Below are 15,207 nucleotides of genomic sequence, written 5' to 3'. Positions count from 1 at the left end.
CTGGGCAAGCTTTAGTGAAACATTTCACTATTAGGATAAGAATTTGTACTGTATCAAGCTGATGAAAGAAAATGTTGCCCGTACTTCCAGTAGGGGAGGCTAAAATCTTTTTACCTTATATATTAGCCTATAGAAAAATGTCTCCCGTAAATCAAACAGTGAAGAGGAAGATGATTAGGAATCTCACTTACACAACTTAAGTAAAACATAGCTCAATGAACAGATGAAGATAGGTTTCTTCAGTATCCCAGAATGTAATCAATATTTATATGCATAATTCAGCTATCATTTGGCTTAAAAGGGCATAATGGGAAATGTTATCATTTTTACTATTTTCTACAGAGAAAATATTTCACTGTTTAAAATTTTTTAAAAAATTTTAAAAAAAAGAAGAAGAAGTTCTGTGTCCAGGCCAGCAGTCACATGTTGTATGAGCCACACTCTCCACTCAGCATCTGAGAAGTTGCTGATGTTCAGCCCCAGGCTGGCAAATGAGACGGAAAATGTCCGAGAGTTTCTTACTCCTCTGCAAGGCAAAGGAACCTGATGGAGACCGTACGAACAGAAAACACATTTAGTACATCTTATCCGCTTCGTGATTCCTTCTACATTTGGCACATCTTATCTGCTGAATGATTCCTTCTATGAGCTATTAAGCTTCTAATAGTTAGTGCTCTTAAAAAAGAAAAGAATCCATTTTATTATAAAAAGAAAAGGGCTGGAGAGATATCTTAGTGCTGCTCTTCCGGAGGACCCAAGTTACATTGGGAAGATCACAACCACCTGTAACTCTAATGCCCTTTTTTGGTCTCCATGAGCACCTGCACACACATGAAACACACACACACACACACACACACACACACACACACACACACACACACACGGGGTGGGGGGGGGAGGGTGGCGCGGCAGGCCGAGGAGAGACAGAGAAAAAATTTTTTTGTTTTTCAAGACAGGATTTCTCTGTGTAGCTTTGCGCCTTTCCTGGAACTTGCTTTGTAGCCCAGGCTGGCCTCAAACTCACAGAGAGCTGCCTGGCTCTGCCTCCTGCGTGCTGGGATTAAAGGCATGTGCTACTACCGCCCAGCTCCGAAAAAATTTTTTTTAAATAAAATTATTTATTGTATTCAATTTATAAAACACTTTTAACTTCATACTTTCCGCTTTGTATCCTTTTACGCTTTGTAATGTCACACAGAACTTCCCACAGGCACACCACTGCATCTCATGTTGAAAGCAAAGGAATGGAGATGGCCGATGACGTGCATCAGGCAGACATGGGACAAGAATCACACTCGCAGGCTGGCAAGGTGGCTCGGGGAAAGCACTTGTTGTGCCAGCTGGATCCATCCAGTTCAATCCCCAGAACCCATGTTAAAAAAAAAAAAAAGTCTGATGGTACGGCACGTGTCATCCCAGCATTCCTCGGGAGAGATGGGAGATGGAGACAGGAGTATTACCCAGAGGCCCATGGCAGGATGGCAGGAACAAGACAGACTCTGCCTCAGCAAGGTGGAAGAAGAAAAGGGACTCACAAAAGAGGTCCTGTGACTTCCAAATGAGCACCAGTGGCATGTGCAAACATGTGCCCCCCCCCCCCGGTTTTTTATAAAAGAACTCGTACTTATGAGCCAAGGGTAGTGGCATGTGCCTTTAACTCTACCACCTGGGAAGCAGAGGCAGGAGGAGGGGCCAACCAGTCAGAGCCTGTCTCAAAAGCAAAAACAAATAAATCACTGCCCTGGTTCCCTTGCTTGCTGCCTTTGGTTGTTTCTTTGTTTTGTTTTTCGAGACAGGGTTTCTCTGTGTAGTTCTGGTGCCTGTCCTGGATCTCGTGCTGTAGACCAGGCTGGCCTTGAACTCAGAGATCTGCCTGGCTCTGCTGGGATTAAAGGTGTGCGCCACCACCGCTCAGCGACCTTGGTTGTTTAAAACATATTTCTCATTCCCGTTTAGAAGGCATCACTCTCCCCAACAAAATACAGTGATATCTTACACTACTACCTGGTGGTAATGACAGTGGGATCTCCTTTCTTTCTCCTGTTTCACCAGCTGCCTGTGGACTGTGAGCAAACACTGGCGGGAGGTGTGCTGAGCTCCTCCCCACCCCCTTGAAGAAATGGGAAGATTTTGGCTCCTTTGACCATGTATCGGTCTACCATAGGGGGAAAAAATTGGCTTTGCCGAATGACTTTAAAAATGTCAAAGATACTTAGGTGGCATCCAAAACCAAAATAAATTATAAAATCTAGTAAATTTAGTAAATTCAGTTATGTCAATAATAATCCAAAATGAAAGGCTAGAAAAAGTCGAGATCGCAAGGCATATTGAAATGTTTTTGTCACCTCCACTTTTCAATTTAGTGAGAGAGAGAGAGAGAGAGAGAGACAGACAGACAGACAGACAGAGACAAAGACAGAGACAGACAGACAGACAGACAGACAGACAGAGACAGGCAGGCAGGCAGGCAGCCTGGCAGACAACTTGAGTATGGAGGTCAGAGGACCGCTTGCCTGAGCAGGCTCTCTCCTATCACGTGGACGCCAGGCATCAGAGGCCATCAGGCGCCTTCCCTGCTAAGCCATCCCACTGGCCTGCCTCTGCTGTGCCGGAGGTACAGGCACAACCCTGAGTGACCAGACCATTTTTCTTAAGGTCCTGTTCTAACCACAAGTCAAATATCCCTGATGACCAGGTTTTCCACAGCCTATTCATGTTCCAAGAACCCACCTGGAAAACAGGCTGATCACTTGGGAAACAGTGACATCTTCTGGTAGTTTGTAGATGAAATAGATTCATTCACAGCATACATTTCCCTCCAGAAAAATGAGCCCCTGTTTTCAAATAATGTTATTTATCCTATCTACATACCTACCAAAACCCTGTGAATTCTTAAATTTCCAAAATACTCAGACTGTTGATGGTGAGCTACAAATAACACTGTTGATTGTTTATTTTTCTATTTGATTTGTTGTTGCCTTAATACAACATAGTTTAAGCTAACATTCATCCCTCTTTTCCTTTATCATCAAAAGTTATTGGAAGAGAGCTGGGGCGATAGGTCAGTTGGCACAAGTACTTTGCCACACAAGCATGAGGACCAGAACTGTGATACCCAGAGGGCACAGTGGCCAGCTGTAACCCCAGCACACTGGAGACAGGGTAACCCAGAGCAAACTCTCTCAAGTGAGAGATGCTGCCTCAGTGTAAGACGGAGTGACTGAGGAAGACAGCCAGTGTGAGCCTCTGGTATCTATACCCTTATACAGGTGCACCCACCCACACATGTGAACACACGCATATACACATGCACACCACACCCACAACGTACACACAGAAAAAGTTACTTGAAACCAGGTGTCATGGTTCACACTTGTTATCCCAGCATTGGAGAGACAGAAGCAAGTGGAAGGTCAGGATCTCAAGGCCAACCTGGGCTACAATGTGAAACAGAAGCTATTTGGCCAAGCGATACAGTGGTGCACTCCTGTGATCTCAGCACTTAAGGAGGCTGAGGCAGGAGGATCTCAAGTTTTAGTCCAGCCTAGAATACATAGCAAGGCTGTGTTAAAAAAAAAATATAGTAATATTAAACAAATTTGGTCAACTCAACATGACCTCCAATTTTAGAAGGACTTTGGGAGTTATCTAGACAAACCCCATCCCCAGTATCTCCGATTTAATCTGATAAAGTGTGATTCCCCAGTAACCACTGATAGCACAAGCACTCTTTTGAAAGGGCTCTACGTACCCAGGCTCGGGCCCTATCTCCTCTTCAAGAGCTCACCTAGGTGCCTGCTCTCTGGCTCCCAACCACAGCCTATGTGGCAGTTCTTCAGACTGACTGCTTACTCAACTACCTGTACAATTGCAAGTACTACCTGTACTGAGGGCAAGGCTACAGCCTGTTTATATTCATGCCCCAAGATTCTCACAATTCCAAGTGCGTTACACCTCAGAGGCTTAGTTTCTGAAGAACGAATGCATTCAAATTGTGCTCAATGGGACATTTATTTTTCATTCCAGCAGTTTGAAGGTGTATGCCCATTGTCAGGAAGCTGTGAAAGTCCAGGGCACACGCCAGGGACTTGACACACTTCACTACCGGACCTGTGCTTGGGAGATGTGACCCTGAATTTGCCTGAGAAAACCTGCCTTGCTTTGGGAAAGACACATATTTAACACTCACTCTGTGTAAATATTTGCTCTAATTCCAATGCAGGAGTGTCCAGGAGCATCACGTGATTCTATTTTTAAGAAAGTAAATCATGGCCTGGAAATGCAGCTCAGTGGTTGAGGGAGCATACTGCTTATGGGGGACCTAAGTTTGGTTTCCAGCACCCACAATTCTGGCTCACAAACACCTGGAACTCCAGAGGATCTGATGTACTCTTCTGGCCTCCAAGAACACACTCATGTGTACAAAGACACCCAGCACACACATACACACATAATTTAAAATATTTATATAAAAAAGGAAATCACAGCAAAGAAGGATAAACACACACACACACACACACACACACACACACACACACACAAAGCCAGAGGGTAAGCACTGACCCCTGTCATATAGTGAAACCCTGTATGTTCAGTATAGTACCCTGAAAATTTGGCCGGCCCTTTTTGCTGTCCATACCTGATTTGCTAATTAAAGATTCTAAAAAGAACAGAGTAATTAGTGAGTTGCTTCGAAGCACATTTACTCACGTTCGTTTCTCTGCTGTTGTGATAAAAATGGCCTGACAAAAAGCAGGAGAGGAGGGGTCTGTTCATCTCACAGTTCCGGGTTATAGTTTATCATGGTGGGGAAACTAAGGCAGGAAACAGCTAGTCACATCATATCCAGTCAGGGGCAGAAAAAAAAAAAACCAAATGCTTCCTTGCTTCTGCTCAGTCAATTTCTCTGTCTTTACACCATTCAGAATCCCCTGCCTAGTGAATGGTGCTCCCCACAGTGGGTTGAGTCCTCCCAGGCCATTTACTTAAGACATGTCCATGGGCCAATTACATGCAGACAATCCTTCACTGAGACTCATCACCTGGGATGACTCCGGGTTGTATCAAGTTGACAATTAAACCTACACTCCTCATGAGCTGAAGCCTGACATTTGTCCTTCCTGAACTCAAAGCAGCTATCCCATGTCAGAGCAAGTCAGTCATTCCTGGCACCCGGTATTGGTTTCGTAACACAGCTCAAAGCTAAATGTGACAAAGGTAACAGCCCAGGGTCCAAACTCAGCCACCCAGGCACAGAGGGCGCAAGTGGGGTTAATTCAGAACTTCCAGAGAAGTGGATGCTTAATTTGGAGCCTATTCATGAACATTTCTAAAAGTAAGATTTTGAAGCTTGCTCTCTGGTGTGTGTGTGTGTGTTGATGCTGATAGAATGTCAGTCACAGAATCATAATGGCTGAAACTGAAATGGAAAATAACTCCTTAGATGAGGACCCGTGAGGTTGCCAGCCTCCGTGGGAACCTTGCCCTCTATTTACAAGAATGACCTTGAGTAACTAACTGGCCTTCATGACCAATGCCTGTAATCCCAGAACCCAAGAGGCTGATGTGGAAGGTCACGAGTTCAAGACAGCAAGACTTTGTCTCCAAATAATTAAGTGAACACAAGGAGAAGGTTTTTTTTTGTTGGTGGTGGTGTTTTGTTTTGTTTTGGACAATTTTGGCTGTTTAACTCCTGAACAAACAAGCAACTTTGGCCTAATTCACAAAAGAAAAACCAACAGCACACAAATACACCTTTATCTGGCTCCAAAGTCCAGCAAGTGCATGCTTTTAGCACGCCTTCAGCATACCTCACTTCGGCGACGGTTCATCACCACAGTTAGAAAGGCTAGCAGGCTTAGACACCCAAGTAACAATTTAAACTTGCATCGCTGCCGATTCTTATGTTCAAATTCCGGATATGTCTCTACACTGTACCTTTGCAGAAAAGTCAAACACTGGGTTTATTAGCAACCTAGACCACTGCACAAAGGGACATACTAAAAAGGGAGTGTGGTGGCAGTGATGGTGGTGGTGGTGGCGGCAGCGGCGGCGGCGGCGGCGGCGGCGGCGGTGGCAGCGGCGGTGTTGAAATTATCAAATAGATCTAAAGCAGCCAAACCATAGTTCCACTACCATCAGCACATTCCAAGCAATTTCACAATTGTTCTTCCTTTGAGGTGCTGTATCTCTCTGCTGCCCATGAACTTACTACGTAGCCCAGGCTGGCCTCCAGTGCACGGTACTCTACCCGTCTCAGCCTCCCAAATGCTGGGGTTGCATACCTGAGCCACCATGCCCAATTCAGAACTTTTCAAAGAGGAAGTCTTACTATAGAACATGCAGATACTAACTATTCCATGCCTTTTGCTAGAGTGCACGTATACCATGGACCCACTTTAAAATAGTTTTTAGAGCAGAATCAAGGTCGTGCAGGAGACAGGAATCACACTAATTTTTAATATTAAAAAAATTTTAATTATTCTTTGACAATTACATGTATAATGTATTGATGACTCTCACCCATCAAAGCCCCCCACAAGTCCCATTCTCACAGCCATGGGTTTTTTGTTCATTTGTTTAGTTTTGTTCTGTGACCCACTGAGTTTAACCAGGGCCATTCACATAAGATGGGTGGAAGCTATCTAATGACTACATTAACTGAAGACAATTCCTCCTTCATCAGCATCCATCAGTTGTTTCCCAAGGAGGGGTAGGGCCCTGAGAACCTCATAAACAAGAAACTGTTAATAATCATTAGCTAGAAGCTGGCCAACTAAAAGAGTAAGACGAAAAAAGACACCCAAGCAGCAGGTGCTTTAAAAAGTGCTAGGCACTGAGGAAAAGGTTTCCTTTTATTTTTTTATTTTATTTATTTATTTATTTTTGGTTTTTGGTTTTTCGAGACAGGGTTTCTCTGTGTAGCTTTGCGCCTTTCCTGGAACTCGCTTTGGAGACCAGGCTGGCCTCGAACTCACAGAGATCCGCCTGCCTCTGCCTCCCGAGTGCTGGGATTAAAGGCGTGCGCCACCACCACCCTGCAAGGTTTCCTTTTAAAGCAGAGTACCAGAGATGGGGAGGCTCAACCCTGCTACTACACTCCCAATTTGTTTCCACCATAACGAAGAATTTGCTGGAGGGCATGGGCCAGAGTGGCAGAGTTGGATCTGCCCCACAGTAGCTCAGAGGCACCTCAGCTCCCCTGCTTAGAGCTAGGTTCCCTTAAGGGATAGTGCCCTCTCCTGATGAAGCCTCCCTGCTTACAGCCAAGCTCCCATGCAGAGCTCCAGTGCCCTCTCGTGATAAAGCCTAGTGTTTGTCAGCAAAGAGGAAGTCTAGCGCATCCAGCTCTGGCGGAGTTTGGAGCTTGGAGTGAAGCTGAACCATGCCAGTTTGCTGCTGAGAACAGCTCCCATGCATAACTGCACCATCTAAGACAGAGGCTGCCAGCTATGTGTGGAGACCGAGTAGTCTGAATTGAAATGTGCTAAACGTAAAACACGTGTAAATTCTTGAAGAGCCAAAAAGCAATGAAAATATCCCAGTGATTTGTTTTATCAATCCATACCCAGACAGTATTTTGGGAAAAGTTAAATATGAATTTTACTTTTTAAAATGGGAACACTGAAACCACACATGTGGCTTGCTGCTGTGGAATAATCCTTTTGTACACTGTGAAGATTTGTCACTAGGACTGGTTTAATGAAAAGCTGATTGGCCACTAGCCAGGCAGGAATTATAGGTGAGACAACCAAACTAGGAGAAGGATGGGAAGAAGGGAGAAGTCAGGGGCGACACCAGCCAGCCACCAAGGAAGCAAGGCATGTAGAAAATGAGGTAGCAATAAGCCGGGCGGTGGTGGCGCACGCCTTTAATCCCAGCACTCGGGAGGCAGAGCCAGGCGGATCTCTGTAAGTTCGAGGCCAGCCTGGGCTACCAAGTGAGTTCCAGGAAAGGCGCAAAACTACACAGAGAAACCCTGTCTCGAAAAACCAAAAAAAAAAAAAAGAAAATGAGGTAGCAAGCCATGAGCCATGTGGCAAAGCATAGATAAGAAATATGGGTTAAGTGTAAGAGCTACCTGGTAACAAGCCTGAGCTATCGGCTGAGCATTTATAATTGAGCCTCTGAGTGATTGAGAGCAGCTCTGGGACAGGAAAACTCCACCTACAGCTCATAGCCTAGGTACACACTCCAGGTTGCAGGAACACCTGGAACTTGGAATAGAAAACATTTCTAATACCCAGCAAGCACCATTTAGTGAAATGGCTGCTCCTGCTGTACTCTCCTCCCCAGGTTTACCAACTTTAATTCCATGACATTTGGGTGATGCCAGATCCACTGACCGAGGTCCCCCAGTCCTCTTCACCTGTCATTGAAATCAATAGCCCTGACACTTGAGTTTGCCCAGCAACTTCCTATTTTAAGACAAGAGATTGAAATGCTTTGTTTCTGAAATGGACTTAAGAATGTCTAGCAATTTAAAAATTGGGTTCATAAAGAAACACATTAGCCTAAATACAGGGCAACCTCACAACAGGAGCAGCAATACCACCATTCAATTGATAGAAACAACGTAAATTCCCATTGATAAAGTGGGAAGAACTGTAGGAACAACTCTGTTAGAAACATAAAGCACAGTTCTCAATGAATTTTTTTTTAAGGCAGGCTCTCTTGTAGCAAGTTTGGCCTTGTATTCTTGCAGCCAAGGATAACCATGAAATTTCTGATCCTCCTGCCTCCAACTCCAGATTGATAAGATTACAGGCATGCACCACCACGAGAGGTTTATATAATACTGAAGATAAACCCTAGGGCTTTGTATACATTAAGCAAGTACTCTATCAACTGAGCCCCAAGGGGATTATTTATTTATTTATATTTATTTATTTATTATGCATAGTGTTCTGCCTGCATGCCTGCAGGCCAGAAGAGGGCACCAGATTTCATTACAGATGGTTGTAAACCATTATGTGGCTGCTGGGAATTGAACTCAGGACTTCTGGAAGAACAGCCGGTACTCTTAACCTCTGAACCATCTCTCCAGCCCCAAGAAGCAACTTTTAAAAATAATTTTAGCCGGGCAGTGGTGGCGCACGCCTTTAATCCCAGCACTCGGGAGGCAGAGCCAGGCGAATTTCTGTGAGTTCGAGGCCAGCCTGGGCTACCAAGTGAGTTCCAGGAAAGGCGCAAAGCTACACAGAGAAACCCTGTCCTGAAAAACCAAAAAAAAAAAAAAAAAAAAAAAAAAAATTAAATGTCGGGGGAGGGCACACCTACATCGGTGGGTAGGTATGTGAATGGAAGCTGACACCACCCACCCTCCTTTGAGACAGGCCTTCTCACTGGACTAGAGTGCTCCAATTAGGCTGGGCTGCTTGGCCTGCAAGCCCCAGGGTCCTCCTGTCTCCACCTCCTCACTACTGGGATTTTCCATGCATTCTATTGACCGAACCATGATCCTCACACAAGGCAAGCACTTTACTGATAGAACTATACCCCCATCCCAATAATCAACATTTAAACTAGCATATATTAATTACACATAACAGGTTTCATTGACATTTCCATTCACGTACATAATTTGTCATTCACGCCCTTGTTACCTTCTCTAGCCCACCCCCCACTCCTAATGCCCTTCTGCCCAACCACCCCTTTCCTCCAACCCTACCCCCATGAGTGTTTCACTAGGGTTATTTACAGGAACATGGGGTTTTATAATGGCTACACCACTAGAGTTCCACTCCTATGGACTATGCAAATGTCTCTCCCTTCCTCATTGACTATGTGTGAGTCCTCAGGGAGGGGAGGCCAATAAGCAACATTTAACACTTGAAAGTTACTTAAGAATTTATATTGTGTTTTTCAAGTAATCAACCAGCATATTTAAAGTCATATAGAGATGATTATATTATTTCCTTCTAATAAGCAGTTCAACACTAATATCAAGTAACTTTATAAAATAAAAAGGCTGGAGATATGACTCAGTGCTTAAGAATGGTTAAGTGGTTGCTTTTCCAGAGAACCTGACATTGAATCCCAGTCACACGATGGCCCGCAAACATCTTAACTCCAGGCCCCAGATAGCTGTGGTGACTTGAATGAGAAAGGCTCCCGTAAGTTCCTATATTTGAAGCTTGGTCCCCAATTGATACAACAGTTAGCGAAGGATTAGGAGGGGTGGCCCTGTGGGAGGTGTCACTGGGTTGGGCTTTGAGACTCCAAAAGCCAACACAATTTCCTGTACGCTTGCTTACCCTCCCTCCGTCCCTGTCTCCCTTCTACCTCTCTGCCTCAAGCTTGTGGGTCAGGCAATGTGTGCTCAGCTACTGCTCCAGCACCATGCTCCCACCATGATGGGGGACCGCGAGTCCCCAATTAAACGCTTCCTTTTATAAGTTGCGTTGGTTATGGTGTTGGTCATGGAATAACTGAAATGGGATCCAGTGCCCTCTTCTGGCCTTTCCCGGCACTGCATGCACGTGGTGTGCCTATACCCGTGCAGGCAAAACACCCAAAAATAAAAATTTCAAAAGAATTTCTCAGTAAACAGTAGCTATGGAATTGTTACAAAGAAATGTTCAACAACAATTTTATTCCATATAAAACATTTCCCAAAAGAAATATTACTATTGTGTTTGAAACAAGTCAGGTGAAGTTGTGAATGTATTTGACAAAAACGCCTTTTTCTTTCTTGGATGAATCCTTGGCATCCGACCAGTCCTTCTGAAGTCAAACTAGACAGGTGCCAGGTGTGAACGCCGACCTGCACTTCTGAAGTGTGCTTTTCACTGGATGCTGTCAGCACTGGTGATGGCGGGAAACTACTTTGTAATCAACTACTGCAGAGTCCGTACATCACGTGCACATGTGATTAGGTTTCAATGAACATTCAGCCATTTAATAAACTTAGTATCAGCACACTAAACTTCATATGATTTATTTTAAATGATTGCTGGTTCCAGATAATTAAAAACCACAAACTGTATGGCAGCAACTATAATACATATACAGTTTTTTTTTTAAGGAGTTCTTTATCACGTAACAGTGGAATATAATTTTTAAAAATACAAATGACATTTATAGCATAAGGCTCTGTGGTAGAATCAGCAAATTAAAGATAAACATCAGAGAAAAGTTCTGAAAAGTGAGGCGTGTCCTGTTAGAATTGACTTCTTCCTTTCTAACAGTGACTGATTTACAGACACTAATAGGTCCAAACAAAAAGTTTCTGGAACTCCTAGAAAATAATTAAACTTTAGTAGTAGTAACTAACAAGGTTGGACTATCATGGCAAGCTAACATTTAATCTGTTGGTATCCAATGGCTCATTTTTAGAGTTTATTACACTCAAAACAATATGGCAGAAATCTCAAAAGTTTACTCATTAAATATAGTTTAATTTTTTTTTTTTTTTTTACAAATCTCCTTTTGAAAATGTAATTCATATATGCTGCAACTTCAGAAGTTTGAATTCAAACTCAAGTATGAGGGCAGTAGCCAGGAAAGCCGTATCCGGGTGCTCTGTCTGTTTTCTGTACAAGTCAGTACATGGCTCTCCTGTGATACAACATGAAAAGGTGATCCTAAACATATTCAAGTAAAGGCAGAAAATACATTGCTAGTTGAGGCAGATCATGCTAAAATATAATTCACAATGATTAGTTTGCACATTTAAGATGGTTAATAGTTTTAACCAATGAAATTAACATAAATTAGATTTGCAGCATTTTTACTGTCTTTTGTATGAAGCCTAAGATGCTTTGAAAAATAAGACTGGAAAAAGCAAATGACCCACCACTTTCTCTTCATGTTACCACCCAGTCATAGAATTGCAAACAAATCAACACAGCATCAGGATTCTTCACATTACATGAGGAAAAATGAACACAAAGTAGATAACTGGTGAATGGCCAGTTACCATCAACTCAAGCTTTTTAATAACATGAAGATTTACAAGCCAAAATAAACATCTGATTTAAAAACTGCTACTCCAGATAACTCGGTTGTCCTTTTGCACTTTGAGACTGGTAAGAACTGGATCTTTAAAAACCTGAAGAGGAGTTTGTCAGAGGAGAAAATCCTCCTCAGTGCTTTAAAACAATTCAACTGGTTAGGATCCACACAACTCCTGCGCTGGCTGGCATGGAAGCAGGTGTTCTGTCAGAGAAACAATCCATCTGCCCAGAAGCAGTTTCCTCCAGCCAGCTGCACACTGGTAGACATCTGCTTACCCATGATTGAAACTGCCGTGACCCTCCACAGAGCAGCTCGGGACACCTCACCCGAAAAGATCTTTCAAATCATTGCTAGCTGAACTGCTACTGGTCATGGTAGTTGGTGGCTGTGCAAAGTTCTGTGGGTTAAAGAACGGATTACCCTGCATCCCAAAGGCAGCCTGTCCCATCACATTCACCTGTGTGCCCATTGCTGCGCTGCCCATGCCTGGGGAACCTTGAGGAGGTACAAACTGATTCAGCCACTGATTTGGTTTCTGTTGGGAGAGCTGGTTCATGCTAACTTTGGGTTTCTGAGGGCCAAAGAGATTATTAAGGGCAGACATATCAGCTGGTCTCTGTTGCACCTGCTTCACAGCAGCAGGAGGACCGCTCAAAGAGCTATAGTTTGACAGAGTGGGCGGGGCTCCCAGAGTCAGTGTGCTCACTCCAGCTGTGCTCACTCCAGCTGTGCTCGTACCGCTGAAGAAGTTCTGGTTCGGACTGACCGGCATGCTGAACCCTGAAGTCTGAAAGCCCATGTTGGCATTTAGGCCATTTGTCAAATTTCTCTTTGTATTATCAATTGGTGTAGAAAACATCATGTTGAGGCCCGTGGAAGGAACAGACGTGAAGGTACTTGAAGCAGAAAGCTTAGGAGTGCTAACAGAAAGGCTGGTCAAAGAGGTCATGTTGTCCATCAGCGTATCTGTCAAGTCCTTAGTCTGAAAAATAGGAGTGAATTACTTTCCCTCCAAGAAACACAAATTACTTTATTAGTAAGCACTGCACAGAGCACATGCTAACTAGGGAGCACTGGACAGATGTGGTACATGCTAACTAGTGAGCATGGACAGAGACCATGATAAAGGACAAATTACAGTTAAGCTGATGATCTACACCAAGTCAGTAAACCACCACCTATGCAGCACATAACGGCTCCTACTTATTTTTGTATAGTTTTTGTAAGCAATACTGGCAATCGACTTGATGACAGCCATGGTAAATTTAAACTACAATTATGTGAAATGCCCCCAGGCAGAATTGACTCTTTTCCTTAAAACTGTAGCATAAAATAATAGAAAATTCTCCCATTTATTTTGAATTTCATCATTTTTCTCTATTCTATAGGTACTACAACAAAAACTCTACCCAGTCCAGAATGATGCCATGGCACTCATCATCATACTTCACTTCTAGCCAGAATCTCAGACAATCTCATCCATTACTCTGAGACTGGCTACAGAATCTACAGTTAGTCCAACTGAGACCTAACTATCTGAGCTTTCTTACAGAACCCCACAGAGATACTGTCGCCCCCTGAACATCAGGAAGCAATTCTAAGAAAACGATGCCCCCTTTCCCCAAAGGTTTCATGTTTCTGAGGGTTATGGATAATGGTTATAAGGTAGGGGGTGGAAGAAAACATTAGACTCGGTACTCCCCTAAAAAAAGGGGGTGATGGTGGATAGGTATAGGGTATTAAGGTAGATTATTGTATATACTAGTAAACTAATCTAGTAAAATATCAGCCTTAGATAATTGCACTGCTATGGATTCTTGCATATTGATATAAATGTAAACTTTTTATATTCTTATTCCAGATAATTTGTATGTTGATACAAATACAGAAACATATTTGCTGTAATGTACATATATTTCTACTTTTATTTGAAATGTTTTGTATATTGATACAAATGTAAAATTATATTTGTCATACTGTATGTATGTTCTACCTCTGTTTAGGATATTTGGTATATTGATACATATTTAGGATTATTGTCATATTGCATATTGTACTATACATTCCTATCTCTGTTATAAATATCTTGTGTATTGTCACAATTTTGAAGTCATTGTCCTTTTACTGTACATTTGCTTACAGACTGTTTACCCTGTTTACATGAAGCCTTAGTCTTTAGGTTATCTAGATTTATAGACTTACAGATTTATAGTCACCTATGATTGTCATCTCTATAGTTATATGTTAGTTAGGTTCTCCAGACTTACAGAAACATATGTCAGATGGATAAGTAGTCTTCAAACACTTTATAGACCTGGTGAATATGGCATTTAAATGTTCTGATAACTTGGAATTCTGTTGATGTGAGACATGACTGCTCCTGGAAGCACTGATTTGATCAAGAGAGAATGTTGGGCTTCTGAGGCATTTCTGTTTGGAAGTTTGTCGTCTTCTTGGCACAAAATGGCCTACTGGGCAAAGAACTGCCCTTGCCTCGACTGCTGACAGTAAAATGGTCCGACAGATACTCTAGGCTGGAGCCAATTTGAATGCACCAATGATGCTGAGAAACTTTAGGTGACTGTCCAGGCTGCCAGCTGTCTCTGTCTATTCTCGAAAGACTCCCGAAAGTTGCTTGCATCCTTCTCCCATTTCTCAGGTATTATTATATTCTTTCTCAGGTCTTTGATGGGATTGGAGACTAACAGTTATAGTTACAATCTTCTTGTATCTTAGCTAGAACATATTAAGTATTAGATTCAGGTTCTTCAGGATAGGACATCTTTTGGAATAATCTTTGTAACATGCCATTTACCTATGCTCCAGACTTCTCTGGATTTCAGTATGTGTCTCTTGTTTGACATTGTTCGCATTGGTTGTAGTTCCATCTTGTCTAGGTCATTATCCCTTATTCCTCCTGGACAATATTGGATAATCATTCCTATTCTATATAGTTTTGTATTAGGTTAGAACATTTTTAGACAAAAGGGGGAGATGTAGTGGGTAGCTGTTCCAGCTTTGACCTGGAAGTACTACCCCACTAAGGCTTCAGTAACTGTCACGCCTACAAGGCGGGGCTGAGACAGGAGCCCTTAAGACCAGAGATCCAGATGTGTCGGCTCTCTTGGTTCCTGGTAATCCTGAATGTTGGATGGAAGACCAAGCTGATTCTCCAGAGAACACTGCTGAATTGTACTTCACCTCTCCCGGATTCTGTAACCTATCCCATTACTTGTTGTAAGTAAA

At 43.0% G+C, this 15,207-nt stretch overlaps 1 protein-coding gene across 4 annotated transcripts in view; it reads right to left on the bottom strand.

The window, feature by feature from the left end:
- Window positions 1-10,876: 10,876 nt before the first annotated feature.
- The window catches only part of Scyl2 (SCY1 like pseudokinase 2), a 58,038-nt gene continuing 53,707 nt past the window's right edge, over window positions 10,877-15,207 (bottom strand). For all 4 annotated transcript variants that reach the window (XM_059245668.1, XM_059245670.1, XM_059245669.1 and 1 more), the window contains one exon: window positions 10,877-12,943. In XM_059245668.1, the coding sequence (XP_059101651.1) occupies window positions 12,284-12,943 (660 nt within the window). In that variant the 3' untranslated portion in view covers window positions 10,877-12,283. The remainder of the gene's footprint in view (window positions 12,944-15,207) is intronic.

The sequence above is a fragment of the Peromyscus eremicus genome, chromosome 18 (assembly GCF_949786415.1).
Source record: "Peromyscus eremicus chromosome 18, PerEre_H2_v1, whole genome shotgun sequence".
Lineage (NCBI taxonomy): Eukaryota > Metazoa > Chordata > Mammalia > Rodentia > Cricetidae > Peromyscus > Peromyscus eremicus.
This window is presented reverse-complemented; position numbering and strand designations above follow the sequence as displayed.